We start from the raw sequence: 22,404 nt of genomic DNA on the forward strand, positions 1-22,404 counted from the left end.
ATTTTTGAAAAGTATTTTATTAGTGTTGAATTGCATAGAACAACTGGATTTTATTTTACCAGTTTGTTTGTTTCTTTAGGTGATGGTGGTGACAAGAGTTCCTACGCAGGCAGTTTCTGAATTATTCACATACCATGTACACATGGCTTAGACATACTGTACACTGCTTGCTGCATTTTTTTGCCTTGTAGAACTACATGCGCCTTTATAAAGAACACTGACAGATTTTATCAACAAATACTTTCCTTGATACTAGGTGAATAAGAGGTTAAAGGAATAATTATACACTTCATTATTTGTATTTCCTGATAACTACTTTGATTGGAATGTTAGGCAGAAATTTGATTTAGTTATTTCCCCCCCCCCGACTTTATTTTTTCCTTTGTAAGCAAATTGAGTACTGGTTTCATAGCCATAGCAATGCCTGGAGGCAGAAATTGATTTTTTAGTATTTATATGGATAACATTTCTTCATTTGCTTCTCTTTTCAGAATGAATGAAATGAATAATTATGTTAAGAAACATTTTATATTGCTGCAAACTCCTAAATCTTGATTTTTTTTTACTGAATGAGGACTATGGAGTTCACTTACTGTTGGATGTAAATCTTAATAAGAATAAAAGGCCTGTGCCTTTTGGAAGGATAGCTGCATTTGTAACTGAATCAATACTAAATAGAATAATTGGTGATTTTATTAAGGCTTTACATACAGCCTCATTCCGGGAGTTACACTTGGAATGAAACCCTAGGGAGCACATGTAAATTTAGGGTTCTGAAGAGGAACATATTGTAAGCTTATAGTTTAGAGAGTTTATAATAATGTTGGCAAAGGGCTGAATTCTGTTAAGCTTATTTTGGCTGTTAAGGAAGATTTTTCAATTCTGTTTTGATAAACAGCTTTGTGAAATCAATGAAACTTGATGGCTTAAGCATTGTCTTGTATATATTGCTTGATTGTAAAATCGATTGACAAATGGAAGTTGTGAGGCATTCAGTGACGGCTTCATGAAGAGAACTACAAATGATTTCTACGCGTTTGTTCAAACTAATTCTTTAGATATCAAGCCTGTCTTTCAAGATAAAAGTTATGAGGAATACACTATTGATTCTAGATACTTTGAATCAGACATAAATACAAATGGAAGGCTTACTGAGATAAAAATATTTCCTAAATTGAACAATCTATAGGAACGACTCCAAAGATTAGAATGTTTGGTGAGAAAAGTATTCTGATTAGCCAGACTTTCTGTTTATGGGAGTCTATTAATTTTGTTGAACAATATTTCTAAACATAATTATTCCAATTTTGCATCTTTTATAAGGTCTGTGGAAAGCACAGCTGATCATTTATTGAATAGTGAAAGCTTTTTTGAATTGAGTATCAGTTTCTGAATACCAATTTTAATTACTTTAATATCAAATAAATTAATATTATTTAATGATAATTTCTTGGAAAGCACTGTGCTGTATAGCTCAGCAGATATAAAATAATGACAAATATGTTGCATCTGTCTTCAAAGAGTTTATAGCATTGGGTGGGTATCACGTACTGTAATTAACAGTGAAATATACGGCCGCCTGTGTTCACTACGAATACAAATAATGTTGTTTTTGAATGAATATCAACAATGAGAATTTACCACAAACTTAAAACCATTTAGATTCAAATAGATTCATGTATCTATTTGCTACATGCAAAATGGATAACATGAAATAATACCTACATATTGCAATTACAGTAATAGTTATGATTCCAAAACTGTGTCTCAGCTTTTACAGCAAAGGTTAGAATACACTAAACATTTTGGATATCTTTTGAATAGATGATTACATGGTAAAATTCTAGTATGCTGTATTAAAGTGTGTGTTGAGGCTGGGGATTTAGCTTCGCAGCACAGCACCTGCCTGGCAAGCTTGAGGTCGTGAGTTTGATTCCCCGTACCGGAAAAAAAAAAAACCACAAAAAATAAAGTGTGGGTTTTACTTTCAAATCAAAGAAGCTGGTACAATATAAGTTGTACAAAAGTTGTGGCATTGGATATGCTTTCAGACTAGTGCATACAGTTTATGGATTATAAACACTGTGCTTATTTATTCTCAGGGGTGGATGCATTAAAGTAGAAGTTTGTCCACTTTGGAATTTAATAATTAGAACCTCTATTTCATAAAACTATACAATAATGCCTTTTCTCAAAAGATTTATAAAGAGCTTTTAAAAAAAACTTCCTGAGAACAGAAAAAGAAAGATCCGGACTAAATCTTTTTCCACGTGAGCCTACAATCTATAATGAAAACAATTCCTAGAGCCAGATCTTGACTGATAAGGAATACGTTCTTGAATCCATTGTTTCATGCCCTCCTGCCTGTGTTGAGTATCATTGCAGTTCTCAAAGGAAATTTATTTTTTGGTTTTGTTGTTGTTGTTGTTTCTTTGTTTTGAGGCATGGTCTCACTCTGTAGTTCAGGCTGGCCTTGAACTCGCTATATAGCCCAGGCAGGCCTCGAACTCATGGCAATCTTCCTGCCTCAGCCTCCCAAGTGCTGGGATTACAGGTGTGCACCAGCATACCTGGTCTGTTTTCTCTTAATTGTTCATTTTAATAAATAAACTTCTACAGAACCAATAACATGTTCAGATGATGACACATGATTTTGTAGTTTTATTATGAATTGAACAACCCCACAAAACCAGCCTGATAATTAAAATTACTTAGGATGCAGAGCATATAACTTAAATTGAATTTAATGATCATTTGTGCTATGTGTAGTATTTTAGCAAATAGGACCAACATCACTATCATCTTGCTGTTAATGATAATAGGACAATGGAACACAGCAACTGAAAACCTTGCTACTTTTAGCTCATTTCTCACCCATCTTTACCATGTGCCCTCTTCACTAAGGACCACCATACTGGTTCATCTTTTAGCTGTCATATCGCCATTCCTGGCAGTAGGCTGGATGAAAGCATGGAGGAGGCAAAGTTAGGCAACTATACTCTAAATAGTGTTCTGGAAAAATGTCATACAACATGTTAGAGTTTAGTCCTTTGGCCAAACGAACTCCCAAGGACAGGAAAAAAAGTGTAATCTTTATTTCAGGTGACTGTACTTGTCAGCTTTCCTTTTGCTAGACACAATAAGCAACACTCACAACTTTGAAAGGAAGTGAGGTTTATTTTGGCTTTCATTTTAAGGGGAGTCTGTCCATGTTCAACTGGCTCCAAGGCAGAAACATTAATGTAATGGGTGAAGTGAAGCTGCTTAGGTTCATGGTGCCTAGGAGGCAGAGCGAGGGGAACAGTGCCAGAGAGAAAGGGGCCAGGGACCAGACAGAGACTCCAAGGTTGCACCACACCTCCTTGACCCACCCAGATGCAACCAGAAATGTGCTCCATCAGTCCCCAAACTGATCAAGTCAACACTCCAGCCATATGCCCAGGTGAAAACTGTGTAGTCTCTCACTATCAAGGAAGAGGAGAATGCGTATTAGATTGTAGCAGTCTTTGCCTGGGTACCTATCATTATTACTGCCCAAAACTGCTTTCGAAAGATAACAAATGAGTTTTTATATGATCGCTGAGAGACTTGGCAGTCAGAGAGAACAGGGGGGTAGATAGGAAGTAATAAGCTGATAGGACTCTAGAGAGAGAGAGGAATTAATATTTAACATTTATTTAAATGTGGAATTTCAGAGAAAGCTCATCTAAAGACTATATATTATTTTCATAGAGCTACTATCTTAAATTATCACAACTCAGAGGCTTAAAGCAACAACAGTGTGTTCCATTACAGCTCTGGCAGTTGGAAATCCAAAAACAAGCTATCAGCAGCATCACACTGTCTCTGAGGCTCTCAGCAGATTTCTTGGCTTTTCCTGATTTCTGGTGGTGGCTGTCACTCCTTGGCATTCCTTGGCTTGCAGTAGCACCACTAAATTCTGCTTTTTAGCTGTAGGGCTTTCCCCTGTGTGTTTTTGCATGCATATGTTATCTTTCTCTCCTTGGAAAGAGTTCTGTGATATTGGATTAAGCCTCACCTTAATGACCTCATCTTAACTTGATTACATTTACGAAGACATTTTCCAAATATAGTCACTGTGTTAGCTTTATGGTGCTATATCAAATACCTAAGGTAATCAGTTTGGAAAGAGAAAATGCTTATTTTGGTAGATGGTTTCTGAAGCTTTTTGCCCTTTGTATGTTGTCTTAAATTCAGTGTATATTATATAACTTAAAATCTACAACCTGTTTTCTTTAACTTTCCATACTGAGTTGTGACATAATTTTATTAGTCAAAGATTAGTATCAGTATATTACACAATAAAGATTGTATTCATGTAGGTATACAAACCATGAGAACTTTGAAAGGAAAGAAATAACTAAAAGAAATAACCAAAATTCTGGCTCTAGGAGACAAAAATATCAACACACACAAAATAAAATACAATAGATGTGTACACAGACATGCTCACAGTAGATTGAAGACTAACCCTATCAAAGATGGGGAGACTGAGAGAATTTATTATAAGTCCATTATACTTCATAACACTCACAAATATACACCAGGATGATCTAGCTGATATAAATATGTTAGATGTTGTTACCTATTTTGTTTGTAGTATATGGGAACTATTTCAATCTAAATTGTTTAACATATTTTGGAAAAGAGAATTGTTTAGGTCTTACAGACATATAACTATGTCAAAAATTTAGTCAAAACAGCTTATTTTATAAGACAATAAATAGTTTTTAAAACAAAATTGTTAACTGTTATTGCTTGATCATGATTTATTTATATCTACCCAATTACTCTACTAGTAAACAGTAATGGATTACAAATCCTGAAGAAAACAATGTTAAAATGAAAGCAAAAGGCTTTATATGCTTTATATGTTCACAGCAATTAGATGTAATGGGTGAAGTGAAGCTGCTTAGTTCATAGTTCATAGTTCATAGTTTAAGTTTATCTGCTTAAAAAATAAACCTACAGTATTTCTGCGGAACCCATTCCCTCTTACCCTCTGGCTAACATGTGCAATTTAGGAATAAAAGCGAAGGCATTTATCAGCATGGGAACCTATCACTTTAAGGAACGTTTGAGATATTTTAATTTAGGGGATTGAGGTAGACTGTTGTGAAGTACTTTTAAGGAAGTTGCCTTCATTGTGCTTGCCATGTAAAGGTCCTGTAACTGCATGTGTATCTTTTGTCTTTACAGTGTGTGCAGGAACGGAGAATAAACTGAGCTCTCTCTCGGACCTGGAGCAGCAGTACCGCGCCTTACGGAAATACTATGAGAACTGTGAGGTCGTCATGGGCAACCTGGAGATTACCAGCATAGAGCACAACCGGGATCTCTCCTTCCTGCGGGTACAGCTCTTTCTCCTTTCTTTGTGAGTTGGCGGTGGTGCCGTGAGGCGGAAAGGGAGACCTGCTTGCTTGAACCTAGTAGCTATGTTCTTCTGCCTGCCAGGTCCTGTGACTATAGGCAGACAATGAGAATACCCAGGAAGAGAACAAGTATGACAGTGGCATGATGACTGACTCCCCACCCAAGTGCACAGCAGTTGTTGTCCCTGTGAGGTTGGTTAACTGCTCTGTCAGGGTGCAGAACATGATATCTTGCAAGTCTGTCTTTTTCTGACAGGCGGAGGGCTAAGAGAATCAGATCAGTCAGATAAGGACTGGTGACTTTAGCCATTCATCTCCTTTTTTTACCCTATTTTTGTCACTTTGGACTTTTTAGACTATATCATATTAGCGGCAGGAGACTGTTATCAATAGGGGATCTTTTTAGAAATCCTATAAACGATTTAACATAGACTCAAGGGAAATCACATGTACTTACATAGGCAGATAAATATACACACATGAGTGAGCATGTGTGTGTATGAAATTGCTCTGAGACAGCCAGTCCTTCGGGAAACATCTCTGTGCTCTCATTTAACCTTAGGCTGGTAGTAGGCTGTTAATGGGAATGTCTGCCGTTCAAGTTTTGCTTTACTGCAACAGGTATAGGAAAATGTAAACTTCAAAGTGACTGTGACAAAATGAGATTAGGATGTGGTCTTTGCTCTTTAGGAATTTACCTTTGTATAAGAATTTTTAGTTGCATTTGAAACAGTAGCATGCCTGGGATGTATGTGATGTTTGTTCAATAATATTTTAGGGGCTGGGGATTTAGCTCAGCGGCAAAAGCACCTGCCTGGCAAGCGCAAGGTTGTGAGTTTGGTTCCCGGTACCGGAGAAAAACCAAAAAAAAAAAAAATATTTTAATATTTTTGAAAGAGCACTGGCTTGTATAAGTCAGGATGAAGTGTTCCAAGTGCTGATTGCGTAGTTAAGGAAGAGTAAATTATTTAAAAAGCTGTGATAATCTTAATATTTCTTAACTTAGAAAAGTAGTAAAACATGCTACTTGAATATTTTGACTGTGAAAAATACATCTAGAATTAGAAGTTGCCAGAAAAGGGACCACTTGAAAAGAGTAACACTATTTGACTCAAGATTTCTAATTTTAAAATGACACTTATATTAGGATTAGTTTGGTGAATGATGGCTTTTTCTTATCCTGTTGCTTGGTTGATAGAGCTCAGTTCCATAGGTGCTAAACATTTTTTGTTATTAAGGTTTTTAATTGTGAAACATTTGTTTATCAAAAATAGATGGTTTATCAAGCAATACAGAGTGTGTTAATACATTTGGGGAGGGTACTGCTGGTTTTTAATGGGAATATTTAGAAGGAATCCTATAATATGTAAGAAACTCAAAGACATTCTGAAAAATGGAAAACCAATGGAGAATGCTAAATTATGAAAAAGGGAAATGAAATAGTTTGTATGGTTTGTAGTGCTTAACAAAGTGAGAAAATATTTTCAAAGCACCTATCTGGCAAGCACGAGGTCCTGAGTTTGATTCCCTTCCAAAAAAGAAATCGCATGGGGTTTTCCCTCAAGGCACCTACAGTGTAGTGCACATGAAGAGAATGTTTGAAGGTGGAATAAAAAGTACAATGGAGAGATAGTGAGTCTTATACTATAGATATTTATAAAATGTCAGAGTTTAAGTGACAAGTTAACATTTTGGAATTAGATAAAATAATAAAGGGGGTTTGAAAAGAGTTAGCTATACAGGTGGACCAAGGATACTACCCTCTAGATGCTTCTTTCTTAGTTCCTTGGTGAGCACAGAATTATAACTGCCTTCTTCATGAGTCCTGGAAACAGAGACTGTTTGCTAAAATCTTCATTATATTGTGGTACTGGATGAGCCATTATTTCAAATTACAACTTTAAATATGCTAAAAGCAGTCAATTTGATATAAAATTTCTTGAAATAACAATGTGGCACATTTATTCTATTAGCAACCTCCCTCCAAAATGCATAATCTAGTACTGGCACATCATAACAAGCAGAACTCATGTAAAGAAAGATCCAGTTATTTTTGCACTATACTATTATTTCCTACAAGTTTTGCACTGTATAAATGAGTAGTAGACCTACATAAACCTATTCTGTAGATCACATCTCTCTCAGATATATTTATATTTATGTAACCATGATTCATTGAGCCAAGTTTTATACTTCTTATAGAGGCTTCACAATTTCCTGTCCTCTAAGAATGATCTAAATCTATGATGTGTTTAGAGAAACACCATGGCTAGTGATCTTAAATTTCCTTCTGGATTTATTTCTGCCTTTAAGAGCTAAAGAAATTACTTCTGTTTCTAAAGGATTTTTCCATCCTTATTTTCATTTCTAATTAACAAGGTAGAAGAGTGCCTTGTTTTGTATAAAACTACTGTAATTTCTGTGATACGTGAGATCAGTTTACTCATGAACCCTATTGTCTTACTTTCTGCGTAGTCAGTATTTAGAACAGTGTCTAAGATATAGTATGTCCAGCATTTGTTGAGTGGACAAATGAACGAGTATTTTTCTTAAACTATGCATCCTAGTTTTATGTGTGGTATGTTCTCTAAATGAGGGGGTAAGTCTCTATTCATGGTCATGCTCTTTCACTGTGACCACACTATGGGGAATGTACTTGGGGATAAGACATGAGAGGGTTCAATAGGAATCCCTTCCAAAAGGACTGTAACAAAGAGCGTTCAGTGTCTGTATGAGTTAGTCTATTTGTCCACTTGAATACCAGAACACTGTCATCTTTTTTCTTGCAGTTTGAGTGGTAGCAAAAGGCTTAGGGCGGGGGAATGATGAAAAGAAAAGGGAGGCCAGAGGGGAGGCAAACAATAGAATGGAGCAAAAAGTCTGAAACACAAAGCAGAGAAAGAGCACAGTTTATCTAGTTACTGACGTGGGAATTATCATTGACTGGGATCTGAGGGTATTCCCCAAGGAGGAGTTGGTGACTTCACTGTACCCTCCTCCTGGGGCAGGTCATGATCTCTGAGTTCTGTCATAGAAAAAGAATTTTCAAGAGACATTAGTAAGAAGAAAGAAGAGGTTTATTAGGCAGATTTGAGAAGTACGCACACAGAGAATAGAATGTGGACCCTCAAGGAAAGATGATATGAGGTGGAGGTATTTGTGTGGTCTTGGGCTGTCTTTATCTTTAAGGTCAAGGACGTTCGTTCCTCCTGTCTATCAGTTTACCCATTTGGGTAGCTAGATTAGCATGCAAATTACTGGCTTGTGTTTTAAGTTTGAAGATGTGTTGCCCGCTGAGTACACTGCTTCTTTGAGGATGGAGGTGCGTAGCAGAAAGGACCATTTACAGGTGAAAAGCAGGATCTCAGCACCCGTTATAGTCTTCCTGTGTCCTTCAGACCCTTTGAAATTCTTTCCTTGAAAAAGGCATGAGTAACTTCTGTGTCCTGAAGCTGGAGTTTTTCTTAAAAGCACAATTTTAAAATTACAGTTTTCCTTGTCTCCTTTCTTCCTATCTTTATTTCTTCTGTTCTACCTCAGGAACTATTCATTTCCTGGTTCACTTTGTTTCTGAAGATTGATTGAGCCCAGCCATTCCTTCCATTTGGCCCCATAAGATGCTCCTGCAGCTTTACAGAAGCTGTACGATTTCTTCCCCTTTCCACCTTCAACAGGATGATATTTTTTCCTATTATTATAACTGAAATGCCCCACCTAGTACACCTTCTACAATCTCAAAAAATCAACACAAGTGAACCTTGGGAATCAAACCGAGCACATACTTATGAATAATCGTTAGAAAATCTCTATAATGCTTTGGATCTCTTAATCTTTGTTAAACACAGCACAATTAGTTGAAATACTTCTACATGTATTCTTTTCGGAATGGTTTTATTTTAGTAATTGTTATGTGCTTTTAACCTGGCTTCCCCGTAACCTCCAGTTTCTGCATTTCTTTTTTGGAGAAAAAATCTAGTTGACTATGTTTAACATTTGACCCCCAAGACACTACATAGTTGGCTAGAAAAAGCTCTAAAACTTATTTACTATGTACTTTATCACTGTCACAAGGTTACGGTTTCTAACAGAAAGCAGCAAGGCATAAAAAATCACAGATTTTGCACTATTGTCTTACACTTTGTGAACTCTCTAAAACAAGGCGAAATGTAGCAAGTAATGGGAATGAACTATTAGACCTTTTACCCTCATTAAAATTCTCGAGAGCTTTCTCTCCTTTGTCATCGAATTGTTCTTCCTTGCTACTGCTGGCCTTCCGTAACTCAGTGCTTCTAGCAAGGTGACTGACCCACCAGTTTTTACACCTTAAACGTACTTTCTCATTTTGTATTTGTCCTCTGAACAATCAACTATTAATCATAACTATAGATAAAGGATCATGGTAAATACTGTAGAGAGTTAATTTTACCCCTGTCCACTGTTACAGTGCGGAATGCGGTTTTATATCTGTGGCATATTTTTGTTGTCTGGAAATTGTTTCAAAAATAACACACATTAATATTATGAAGTGATAAATTTAAAAATTTGGTATGGACCTGGAATAGTAACAATAACAGTAACTCATTGAACCTCTGTGTTCTGCAGTGTAGAGACTGAGGTTTTAATGAATACTTGTATCTTGTGCTACTAAAGAAAAAACAATATTACTTTAAAATTTTAATAGTGGCTTTCTACTTCATTAATGACAAAGGGCGATGACTCAAAAAGGAGAAGGTACCATATTTCTAAACAAATAGATAAAAATGCTCTTTTTTCCAATAAATAGCAAACTTTATTATGAGAATGCAACAATCTTTCAAAAATATACTTTCATTGTATATTTGGAAGAACTATATGAGTTTTTTATCTTTACAAGAATCATTGCCATTTAAAATTTCTATTTTGGGCCTGGGGATTTAGCTCAGCGGCAAAGCGCCTGCCTGGCAAGCGCAAGGTCGTGAGTTCGGTTCCCGGTACCGGAGAAAAACAAACAAACAAAAAAAATTTCTATTTTACTAAAACAAATCTGCAGAGAAATCATGTAAATAATTTTTCTTTAAATTAGAGCCTTTATCTTTTGTTTAAATTAATATTTTATAATGTTCTGGAACTATCACCTTCTCTTACTACACTATGTATAGGATTCTTCATATATGAGGGCTTGGTTTTTAACCACTCCACAAGACCCAAAATAAGTATTGTTTTCTGGTGCTGGTAAAGAATACTATTTTATTCTCTTTCTCACACATATTCCTCTTTGGGCTAATGACATGCATTTGCAGGAAGTCAGGGAAAGATGTGACTCAGAGAAGGAAAGAGGCTGCCTGCCTTACAGGAACCTAAGACCTCAACTTCATTAGCATGGTTTTGTTACAATAAATTCAGGAATGATGCTGGGCAAAAATGAATTTTGAGCTATATCAAGTGACTATGCTTTGACCTATTCCTTAGCTATTTACAGTAAGGACAAACAGCCAGACATGCTGAATAAAAAAATCTGAATTATTTATACTTTGAGCTATGTCTAGCTTTAGTGCCTACTTTTTATTGTCCTTTGACAGTCCAAAGCAGATGACTGAAATTGAATCCACCAGTGTGGGAGGGTTTTTCATATTCCTGTATGTTTCCTGTATCGTCCTCACATATATTTACCTCTGTGCCTGGGTTAAAGTATCTGTCACATAGCCAAATTTAACAATATCCTACAACAAATAATTCTTATTTAAATATAAATAATTTACAAAATACTTCTTTAGGTGAGAGGATGATTTATTCAGTAATTTGTTTAAATACTAGTTACCACTGCCTATATATTAGCTCATGAAATACCTGCTAGAATGACTTCTGTGAAAGAGATTATTTTGGAGTAATTGATTAGAATCAGGATAAGAGAAGTAGTCATATTTAAGAATCATTAAAAATTGGAGAGGAAAACATCATGACCTGAAACATTTATGGAATATTAAAGTGGGCCCACATATCTTATATTCTCACTCTTACCAAAAAATTACTACAGTATTTTCAGATTCAGCATATATATTTCAGGTATGTACACATTCTGATTAGAAAAAGAGAGTACTCTGTTTCCTCAAAATCTTTGAGATAAAAAATGCTATATTGTTAACTGTCTTAAATGGTGTATAAGTAAATAAGACTTCTACATCAAGTATGTGTAATCATTTACTTTTTTGTTGACTGTGACCAGTAGTATAAAATTTTCTTCCAAATCACTAACTGGGCAACTTGTCAAGAGAGGATCACAAACATCAACATCGAAGTACTCACCATCATTTGATTCAAAGAAGCTATTACTTCACCAAATTATATTGGTTAGGTAAACAAGTATTAGAATAAGATAGGGTGCTTCAAATTCTTCATTCCTCTTTCTGTTTGAATTCTGTGTAAAGCTGCATTTGTGGTGAAATGGAACATATTTGCTGTAGTTAGGTGGTGATTTCTTAGCAGGATGAGATGGAGCATACTGAAAAGGAACTAGAGAGAGTAATATTATAACATTGTCGGTTGGGTCAAGGCAGACATTCTGGGTTAAATGGAATTTTTAAAGCTTTGATAGTTTCTGCAAGCTGTTTCTAAGATCCTTAGACATAATACTGATGCAATTTTGTATGTATGTATTTACAGCTGGCTTTTAAATTGAAACTTGATTTTGCACTAAATCTAATCATGGAACTTGTATTGCATCTGAAAAAGCTATGCAATTTACACTTGGCTTAGGGACTTTTTTTCTTTCAGATTAAGTACTATTTAATCTCAAAATATACATTGACAGCATTCTGATGATCTTCAGCAATTCTACAAGATATTTAAAAAATAAAAAGTCTGTATTCTTTATTTGGTAGTTATTGAAGCATATTTTAGAACTTTCTTCTTAACCATTTAAGTAAAATATCAAAATATATTTAAGAGCTTTCTCTATTTTTTAAAAGTTAAAAACAAAATATTGCCTATTACTAAGATATATGCTGAACAGAAAACATACATATTTTAGGGTGTGTTTGAAGGAAATATAGAAATAAGAAATAGACCAGTTTTATAACTGTAACATTTAAATGCATACAAAAATATGAGCTATGGCAAATGTTTAAATTTTTTAAAATGACAGTGTCATGTCATCACCATTAATTCTGTTCAAAACGCTCCCTGTCTATGCCAGCACACTGATCCTACCAGTGCTGCCACTTTCTGTAGCAGTTCTGGAAGTTCTCCTTCATGAGGTTGCTGTCATGACTGCCTTGGTTTTCTGAGTGGATTAAAACATTTATCTTCCGCAGTCGTTTTGACCTTGGGAAAAAGACAGAAGTTGCACTGAGCCAGATCCGGAGAACAAGTTAAATGAGGACACACTGTAATGTTTTCACTTTACAGAAACTACTGTGAATGTGAACTGTAAGGAGAAAGTGGCAGGAATGAAAAGATAAAAATGCTTGAAGTGAAGGAGAATATTTTCAAGGGGCTAAATGGCAATGTGCCCTGTATTGTATTAATTTAAGCATTCACTATGTTTTTGATCACACCTAGTACATAATAAATATACTAGTGACCATTTATAGGTGTGGGTAAATGCAAATTAATAACTAATTTCTAGGAGCAAAAGCAAATTATTATAAAATATTAACCCCATACAATATTTCTAAAAGAATATTATTTTTAAAAATCTACTAAAAATATAAATAACATTATTCATTGCTATTAAAACAAATTAATAAAGGTACCCTTAAAAAGCTTTTAGTTCCCTAAACTACAATTCATTTTCCAGAAAAAAAATGCTCTTATTACAGAGGTACTTAAATTAAAAATGAATACATTAGTGTTCTGAACAGTTGCAAAGACTTCCTTTATTCCTCTAGGTTTATGGTATTGAAATTTATCTTTATATGTGAATATAATGAATTTGTTGCTTTATCTTAACCTAAACAGAGAAGAATCCTGAGTAACAAATTTTCACTCTGTGATACTCTTTGCTCTGGGAAATTGAGTGTATAAAGATTACTTCTTCACCTCTCTGATTTTTCAGCATCAAGGCCTTAGATCAAAAAGTGAGAACAAATGGCATTCATGTGAGTTTTTAAGATTAACAAAGTGTTGGGGCAGTAGGCAGTCTATTAACTCTAACCAAATGGTGGAATGTAACCAGATGCAGCCATTTTCAAAATTTACAACTATGTATATTTTCATTAGCTTTGCTTTCTCTGACTCTTAAAATGAAATATTTTGTTTCCTTTCAAAGAAAACAGATTTAAACTTGAACAATTTTGCATAAGGCTAAATTAATTTTAAAGGTCTCTCTTTGGTCGCAGTGTATAATTTAAAGATCGTGAGTGTTAAAAATAAAAAGTGAAAACTGTTGCAATTTGAAGCACTGTAATTATATCTTCTGATCCCTAATTTGAACCATTTGTATAAAATATTATGTTAAAATATGAAAGAATATGGAAGTGGTAAAATTAAGGTATTATTTTATAAACATATGCCTCTTTAAAAATCATTTCTATTAAATTCCCACCTGAAAAGTCAGAATACATAGTTGAATGTTGAAGAAAATCCTCTTAAACATTATTTGTTTTATTTCTTTACAAAAATAAGAGCCCTGATCATGGTGCATGGTGTCTGGTGTTCTCTGAGCAAGAGGCGGTGCTGTCTTATGTATGGTTTCCTAATGTATGGTTTTCTTTCTTGTTTGACTCCCCAGTTGCAATTATTGAACCAGGCTAATAAATTTTTACAAAGCCTTTGTAGTAGACATCTCTCTTTTGGGTAGTAGTGATTTTGTGTTTTCTGAGAAGTAAAATTGCAAGTGATATACTTGGTTGTTTTTCAGAGATAATCAATAGCTTAAAATGTGCAGCAGATCTAGCACAGTTTGGGAGGGCTGTTTCCATAGTCTAAAAGGCATCATTTTATGGAAGCATTGGGAAACATTCGTAAAAGAAATCAATGATGCATCAGTAAAGCTTTGGGAAGAATTTGTGGAAGAAAAGTAGCCAAAGGTATAGGCAAATATACCTTATATATTTGGATTATATTACTTCCTTTCTTAACATTCTTTATCATTTTAGAATAGAGATTTCAGGGCCACATTAGAAATTCATATATAATTTTGGACCTGCCTAGAAGCTGCATTTTCTTACTGTCATGGATGACACTAAAATTCACTGGCTATCTTTCATTTGTAGGAAGCCAGCTTCCTTTCTGAATTGAGCTCTCTCTAACTCTGCTATCTTCCATTCCTTCTCACTTCTCCTTCAGCATCACGAAGATGTCCACACTTATCAATGCCTTGACTGAGTTACATTCAATATTAGATCTTCATTGTAAATCCTTTCTCTAGGGAAGCTTTACCAAATCCCATGTTTTACTGAATTCCTCCTCTTACATGTACTCATAGCATCCATGGGTAATAACAGGTCACCCTTCCATTATAGAAATTATTTATTTAAGTATTTATTTAATTTAAGTCTATATTCCTAATAATAAGGACCAGACAAAAGCTATACCCTTAGTTGACTGAAGAATTCTAGCATATATCTCACTGCTTATGATATAGTAGTTCTGAGAAAATATTTGTGAAATGAATAAATATGTAAATTTTATAGCAATAATAATGAATCCTTCACATTCTTTAGAAGTTTTTTAGTCAGGAAGAAATGCACAGGAATTGTTTTATATTATTTACCTTTCTAACTGAAGTTTTCTCTCTAGCATCCATAGTACCTTCGTATTTTATGCAATGATTTGGTTACCAGTAAATGATATGGTACCAATGGTGGAAATATGGGAATCTTATTTTAGATAATTGCAAATTATCTAAGCAAATAAATGGACATGTAAGTAGTATACTTTGCTCCCTGAGACTTAATCAAAGCCAGGTAACTTTCATGACTTTAGCTGTCTCTCTCTCTGGCCTATCTTGAATACCTGAGAATTCCTCTATTAATATGCTCTATACTTACATATGCAGTGTTCTTTTTCCATGGAATATCTTTCCATACTTCTCCATTTGGAAAATTACATACTCTAGTAACTAGGTCAAAATATTAGTTATCTTTAGTCTTCCAACATTAGCATGCTCCTCAAATCCTATCTGTGTCCTCCTCCCCAGCCTCCTCATCAAAACAAGGAGGATCAAAGTCTTCTCCTGTTTTCCCATTATAACTATTGTTTTATATGTCATATCACATAAGAATGTGTTAGGCCAGACATGTACTTATGATTTGTCAGTTTATAAATTTTTCAGAGTAAATGTCAGTTAAAGCTATTGCTAAAAAATACTGTTGAAAAAACTGTTGAACTGAAAAATAAGTAGAGTTTAAGCATTTTCCAAACAAACTTACCCACTTCTGTATTTAGATTTTACAATGAAAAGAATTCAGCCTCCACTCTTTCAGCAGATATTTCTTGACTTCTTTTGAAACAGACCTATATTAGTTAACAGTGCTAAGCCCAGACTTAGTAAATGCCAAAGAGTGGCATAGACAATAAATGTTACAGACATTTCCACAATGGACTCAAATCCTCTTGAAAACAAAGAAAATATCTTAACTCCTTTAGTGTTCTTAGAATCTAGTACCCTTCCCAACACGAAACAAGGTGTGAGGTAAATAATGATTGAATAGTGTGCCTTGGAGTGGAGACATCAAAAAAGATTCATATAAGAGATAAAACTTGAGATACTTGAATAAAATACAACATGGAGAAATGCCTCTGTGTGTATTTCTGTCTGAAAACTCCTCTGCATTTTCTTTCAGGCATAGTGGAACACAACCGTAATTCCAGCACTCTAGGGGGCTAAGGCAGGAGGATTTCAAGTTCAAGCCTAACCTGGACAACTAAGTGATTTAGCAAGATCTTTTATCACAAACAAACTAACCCCCTCCACTGTTGTATGCAATTCATGGTTGTAGAGGTCAGGAAAGGGGAAAAAAGAGAATTTTTTTGTGGCCATAGAAGAAAAGACTTGAGATGCTATAGAAATGGGACCTGGTAAAACATAAACAGAGGGCCAAATTATGGTGAGCCTTTAGTGCATGGTAGGTTATTAAAAATTACAATAAGCCTACTGTCAAAAAGAAAGCAGTATTTGAAAAAATTTAGTTGGTGTGTATATGGCATTGTTTCAGTATCCAACGAATTAGATGATAAGAATCTGGAATCAGTTGCCTGCAGTAGTAGTTAAAAATAAGGAATATATTCACTAATCATTGTAAGGAAAGACCACACAGACTTAATTCCTAACAATACTGAGGCTGTGCTGAAGTAGATAGAAGTGTCTTCCTCAGCTTCAGTCACTGTAGCAAAATACCTTAGGTAGTCAATTTGTGAAGAGGATAGGTTTGTTTGACACAGTTTCTGAGATTCAAATTCACTGTCTGTTGGTTCCATTGCTTTTTGCTTATAGCAAAGCACCACATTATGTTGGAGCATATAACAAAGCAAAACCTCTCACTCCATCATGAGTCAGGGAGCAAAAGGGAGGTGAAGGGGTTGGGGCCCCACGATTCCTTTGGGGCATGCAGCCTGTGATCTAAAATCTCCCCACTAGCCACCATCTCTTAAGGTTCCACGTTCTCCCACTGGAAGCATCTTGAGAACCAAGACACCTTTAACACAGGGACCAGACTCAGATATTAAAATTGACCCACTGAGAAGATGTGCTGTCCTGACAGTAACGGGGTGAAAGGTAGGAGCACGTGGTTGCCATAGACATTTGGTAGCAGAGCTTCTATCAGTTGGGGAGATTTCCTTGCTGAAGTTCACTTTGCATGCAAAATAAGGTTCTGCCAAATATCAGGTAGGAGGGTAGTCAGAGAATGAAAGTCTTAAAGCATTTGTCAGTATACCTCTTATTTGCAAAGATTAGATGACTGCTACCTGTGTTCTGAGCTCTTTAATCAGGTCAGCAAATAACAAGTTAAGCTTTGCAAATGATAAGTTGTTCTGAAGCCTTTTGGGGCAATAACCTGCTTGTCTTTCCAAGAGATGTAGTCTCTTAAGAGCTTGGATTAACCTTTTGTTTGCTGAATGTAATTACAACACTTTTGGTGTCAAGATAAGGAGCTTCATTTTTATTGGACAAACTAAAAGGGGAAGCATTTCTGTTGATATAATTCACAGCACACTCTGCTCTGGGAAAGCGATTTGAATTTCCTTCTTCCATAAAGCATTCAAAAGATGCCAGTGAACTGTGCCTTAGTGTGTAGTTGGTCCTCATTTCTCTGTTTAAGTGAGTTAGCAGTAGCAAAGGCAGGGGATTTAGCTCAATGGCGCAGTGTCTTCCCGGCAAGTGCAAGGTCCTGGGTTTGATTCCCGGCACCAAAAAAAAAAAAAAAAAGAGAGAGAGAGAAGTAGCTGCTGCTTTTTTACTCCTCACTCTCATGAAAAGTCCAAGGAGACCTCCCTAAAAGATAGGACCTCCAACCCCACTAGGCTAGGTTCTCTCCCTTTCTTTCCTTTCTCTTTCTCTCTTTCCCCCTCCCCTTCTTTCTCTTCCCTTTCTGTCCCTCCCTTTCCCTTTCCCTTTTCCCTTCTTTTTTTTTCCAGTAGTGAGGATTCGACCTAGGATCCTCACACTGAGCTACATCCCCAGTCTTTTATTGTTATTGTTGTTGTTATTATTATTAATCATAATTATTATTTGGAGATGGGATCTTCATAGGTTGCTAAATTGCCCATACTGGGCTCAAATTTATGATCCTATGATCCCGAATCACCCAGATTATGAGTGTGCACCGCACTGACTCTGGTCAAATTCTTGACTCAACCCTGTAGAAAAACATTTCAGGAGGAGTCAGTGAGACGCACATGCTGATTAGTTGGGCAGAATTAGAAAGTAAGAGAAAATGGAAAGAGGCATTATTTTGAAGAACTTAAGGATATATCATTCTGATAGAGAACATTAAACTGGTGCTAATATTAACAATAGAATGAGTCCAGTTTTTATAGAAAGGCTATTGGTTTTACAAAATGGCTCTGGAGAAAGCATTATTGCTTGAGAGGAAAATGTACTCTTTGTGAGATGATTGTTTCTTTTGGGGGATATCTGTTTTGTGGACATTGCTAGAGTCTAGGATGATGGTAGGTTTAAGGCAATGGCAGAGACTTTTGGGTGCCCATTTTTACTTGAATGTACCTATAAATATCTTATATTGATGTCTTCAATCCCCCAAAGGCAGATGAGATAGGTTATGGACTGATCAATCGTGTATTGCCAGCTTTTAGACAGACACCATCTGAATGATTAACATGCCTGTATACACAACTAAGTGAGGACTTGACACAGTGTTTTAAGGTAATAAAGTGCACAGATGCAAAATCAAGTTTGGGATTCTTCTGCTTTTATTTACTTATTTTTTTTTTTTTTTTGGTTTTTCTCCGGTACCGGGTTTTATTTACTTATTGAGCATTGCTAGGAAGAGCCATTATTGGTTTTGCTTTTCAGCCAAAGCAGCCTTCATATTCTTAAGTGCCTCAGAAGACAGAAATCATGTTTTAATGGGTAATGAGTTAGGAGCTAAGGAGCTTGTCCACTTTCCCTATGGTGTTCTCTGTCTCTCCATGAACTGGACTACTAGAAGAGGTTCAGCACATGGTGACAGCAATCCATTGTCCTCTCTGGGGAAGCAGAGGCATGAGGTAGGTAGCATGTAGTGCATGTGGCAATAGGGAAGAACTTGAATCCTTGAGAAAGCAATAGGCTTAGAAGAGAAGAAGAGTAAGCAGTAAGCATACTGGGGACAGGAAGGAGTTGAGTGAGCAGTGAGGAAGTCAAGAGCACAGACGTATTTTAACAACTAAAACATGTGCTAAAGGGGCTGTACCGTGTTTCCCAAGTAGCATAGGCTTTGTATCTTCTCAGTGGAAGGGCCTTACTTTAAGACATTTGTCTCCTCCATTCAAGATTTATAAAGCACCTTTTGCCCTGCTATCTTAGTGTTTATGTACAATTTGTCTTTTTAACTAAGAAATTCTCCTCTCCTTAGTCTAGTTCTGGGTCCAGTTCATTTTGCTGATGAGAACTCTGAGATACAGAGATGTTAACTGACTTCCTTGGGCTCACACATCCATGAGTCTATGCGTGGCAGAATTTAAGCTCAGACCACTCTCAGAGAGCTACTGAAGAATTCTTAACAAAGTTTAACTTTGCTGATTAATAAGCTCAATTCATAGCCTTTGGATCTTCATTCTAGGTTCATAATATCTTTGTAGCCCACTGAAAGGAAAATCTACCAATTTTAATAATGTATTCAAACAGACATATATCTTCTTAATATCTAATTGCTTGACCATGTCTCATTTAACAGACTCCTGCTTCCCACAAGGCACATGTGAAGAACCATGAATCCTGCTAGTGCAAATGCTGCTAGAAGAACTGTTGAATCCATTGGTCAGGAACCTGCTGAGTTCACGTTCAACAGCTTGTGTCTGAGAGCATATGAACTATTATGTTCCAATAAAACCCCCAGATTTAAGAGCAGAAGCCACTGACAGGACTGTGTCTGTAATAAGCAGTTGGGACAGCATGATTTTGGATAGCCATGTCTCAAAAGTAACAGTTGAAAAAGTGGGTGTGGTGGCCCTGGTGAGAGTGGAGGAAAAGGAAGCACAGTAATTGTCTTCAGATACTTCAAGGACTCTCATAGAAAAGGGAGTGGTGCAGTTTTGAGCTGTTCCAGAAGACGGAATTAGAGAGAAGTTAAAAGGAGACAGATTTTGGCTTAAAGTAAAGATTCTGCAAACAATTAAAGCATTCTAATCATATAATGGGGTGCCTTGTTAGTGCAGGAAAATAGACAGGAACTCTTACTTGATCACCTAGTGTTTTCCAGCCACTGAGCCCCTGGTACCATACAGAAGGACAAAGCAAAGAGGAAAATGTTGTAAACACCCAGTTCATATGAGTTCCCTTCCCTGAGAGTTCACAGCAATCCAGTAACATTGTCTTAGTGTCAGCATTTACAGGGAAAGGCAGAGTCTGACCAAAGTCAAACAGCAAAAAGGAAGGTGGAGCTAAGATTTGAAACTACATTTCTCTGTCCCTCATCCCTCTGCAATGCTGTACCCCCTCCCCCATATCTGCTTCCCAAATACTTTGAAAACTCACCTAAGAAAGATCAGGAAAAGAGGGACAGAATTGTGTTCATTTGGTTGGAAGTCGTTTAGATACTGTGAAGTCCTTTTAGTCTTTGTGACTCTCATTTTCTTGTAATTTCCCAGCAGCTGCAGTGTGCTGTTTGACCTCTGAAAAGATAGTAACTGGAAGGTCTTCTTTTTGCCAACCTTAAAATGATAGGTTTTGTGAAGTGTTTGGGAGTAGCTGAGTGCATTTGTGGAGTCACTGATTTATCCAAAATCTCCCCCCCCCGGCCGATTTTCATGTTGAACTTTATTCATTTATAGTATTATTTAGTTAGGTGGCATCCAAGAAAGATTTTGAATGTATTACTAAGGTGTGGTCTAGGCAATGTTGGGAGCACACTGCTGCATCTAGCACAGCCCTGGAAGTTCAGAGGGTGGGGGAGGATGGGAGGAGGATGGCAAAATAGAGATGAATCAGAGTACAGAAAGCTGAGGTCAGGTGGAGTCCTCTCTCTGGACGAGAGGAAAGGAAGTGCTCAACCACCACAGGGTGTCTGTTCATACATTCCTCAGGTTGATATCACGTGACACCCCTCTGCCTAGCAACTGTTTGTATGGCAGCCTTCGAGGTACCTCTGATTCTGGGAGCTGGAGCAGCTTGTTCATGAGGCTTGCCTGAGGCACTTTTTGTTCTCAGGATCTGCCTTGCTCCAGCCCTGCATCAGCTCCTCCCCAAAATACACTGCTTCTCTTTCTTTAAACCTTCATTTCTTGGGTCTGGAGTGCTTGTCACTTATAGTTTTGGTGAAATGTTAAGATGTTTGAGAACTTTGTCTGAAGAGCATTAAAACTTACTAGCCACTGTCTCTGCTATAAGATTTTATGTCAACTGAAGTTTTATTTTGACATTTCACTGATCTCCCATGACTCACAGTTTTGCTTGTTAGATAATGTCAGGGGATACATCTAGATGGTCCCTGTGAACTCCTTCTGGGCTATCCTTGCTAAAGTCTTATGCCACTCTCATTTGGGGTGTATCTTATTCTTTCCTGTCTAAGGTACACATAGTTATGCTTTTCCGCCACAGTGCTTATCTCACATGGTGAATGCAAAGACAGAAAAACTAGGTTTTATACTCTCTAATGAATGATGTGACCTGGAACACATTTATTGAAAACTTTGTGTTCTGTCTTTTCTTCTGTTAAAATATTATACAAAGACTGTGGTATAGTTTGAGTTTATATTAAACTATAACCCTCGATTCACATAATCCTCAATTATTTCTTTTAATTTCTATTGAATTTTACTTAATTTTTTGATGTCTACATTTATATTTTAAATTAAATTCAATATTACTACAAAAAGTCACACTCCAGTATCTCCACTGTATCTGTAAAACAAACTTGCATATAAAAAAGGCATGACAGAGAGAGACTGAGTCAAGGTTTTCTTGATTTCTCTTTTAGAAAAAAAAAGTGGCAAACTTTAAAGCAATGCAGTATCACTAAGACTTTCTCTTTGGTTTAATCAGAAGAAAGACCTTTTATACAATGTGATTCAGTGCTATTTAATGCACTTATATGTATCTGAATTTTATATGTACCAATACATTGCCCTTTTGGAAGCATAGGAATCGGCTCTCTTCTAGAAAACACACATAGTTTTTATTTTTAGGGGCTATGATTTAGCAAACTAATTTATAATGAGGTTGAAGCAATTTATGACTTAATAGATTTTTCATGTTAGCTTTCTAAATGTATTTTAGGTTTTATGGAATGGTACTAAAGGAGATATATACTTTGACACAGTGGCATTTCTATCCATCATCTAAGTTTTGAGGAACTTTCTAAAGGAACATTTTAGACCCCAGTACCTCTCCTCTCCTCTCCTCACCTGTCCTCTCCTCTCCTCTCCTCTCCTC

The 22,404-nt window shown here is 36.1% G+C and overlaps 1 protein-coding gene across 5 annotated transcripts in view; it reads left to right on the plus strand.

Moving 5' to 3' along the window:
* Erbb4 (erb-b2 receptor tyrosine kinase 4) overlaps positions 1-22,404 on the plus strand; it is a gene marked incomplete at its 5' end in the record, with an annotated part of 1,058,248 nt that overhangs the window by 380,400 nt on the left and 655,444 nt on the right. For all 5 annotated transcript variants that reach the window (XM_005396938.2, XM_005396940.2, XM_005396937.2 and 2 more), the window contains 1 exon segment: positions 5,221-5,372. In XM_005396938.2, the coding sequence (XP_005396995.1) occupies positions 5,221-5,372 (152 nt within the window).

This window comes from Chinchilla lanigera, unplaced genomic scaffold, assembly GCF_000276665.1.
Source record: "Chinchilla lanigera isolate Chin_1 unplaced genomic scaffold, ChiLan1.0 scaffold00056, whole genome shotgun sequence".
In the NCBI taxonomy this organism is placed as follows: domain Eukaryota; kingdom Metazoa; phylum Chordata; class Mammalia; order Rodentia; family Chinchillidae; genus Chinchilla; species Chinchilla lanigera.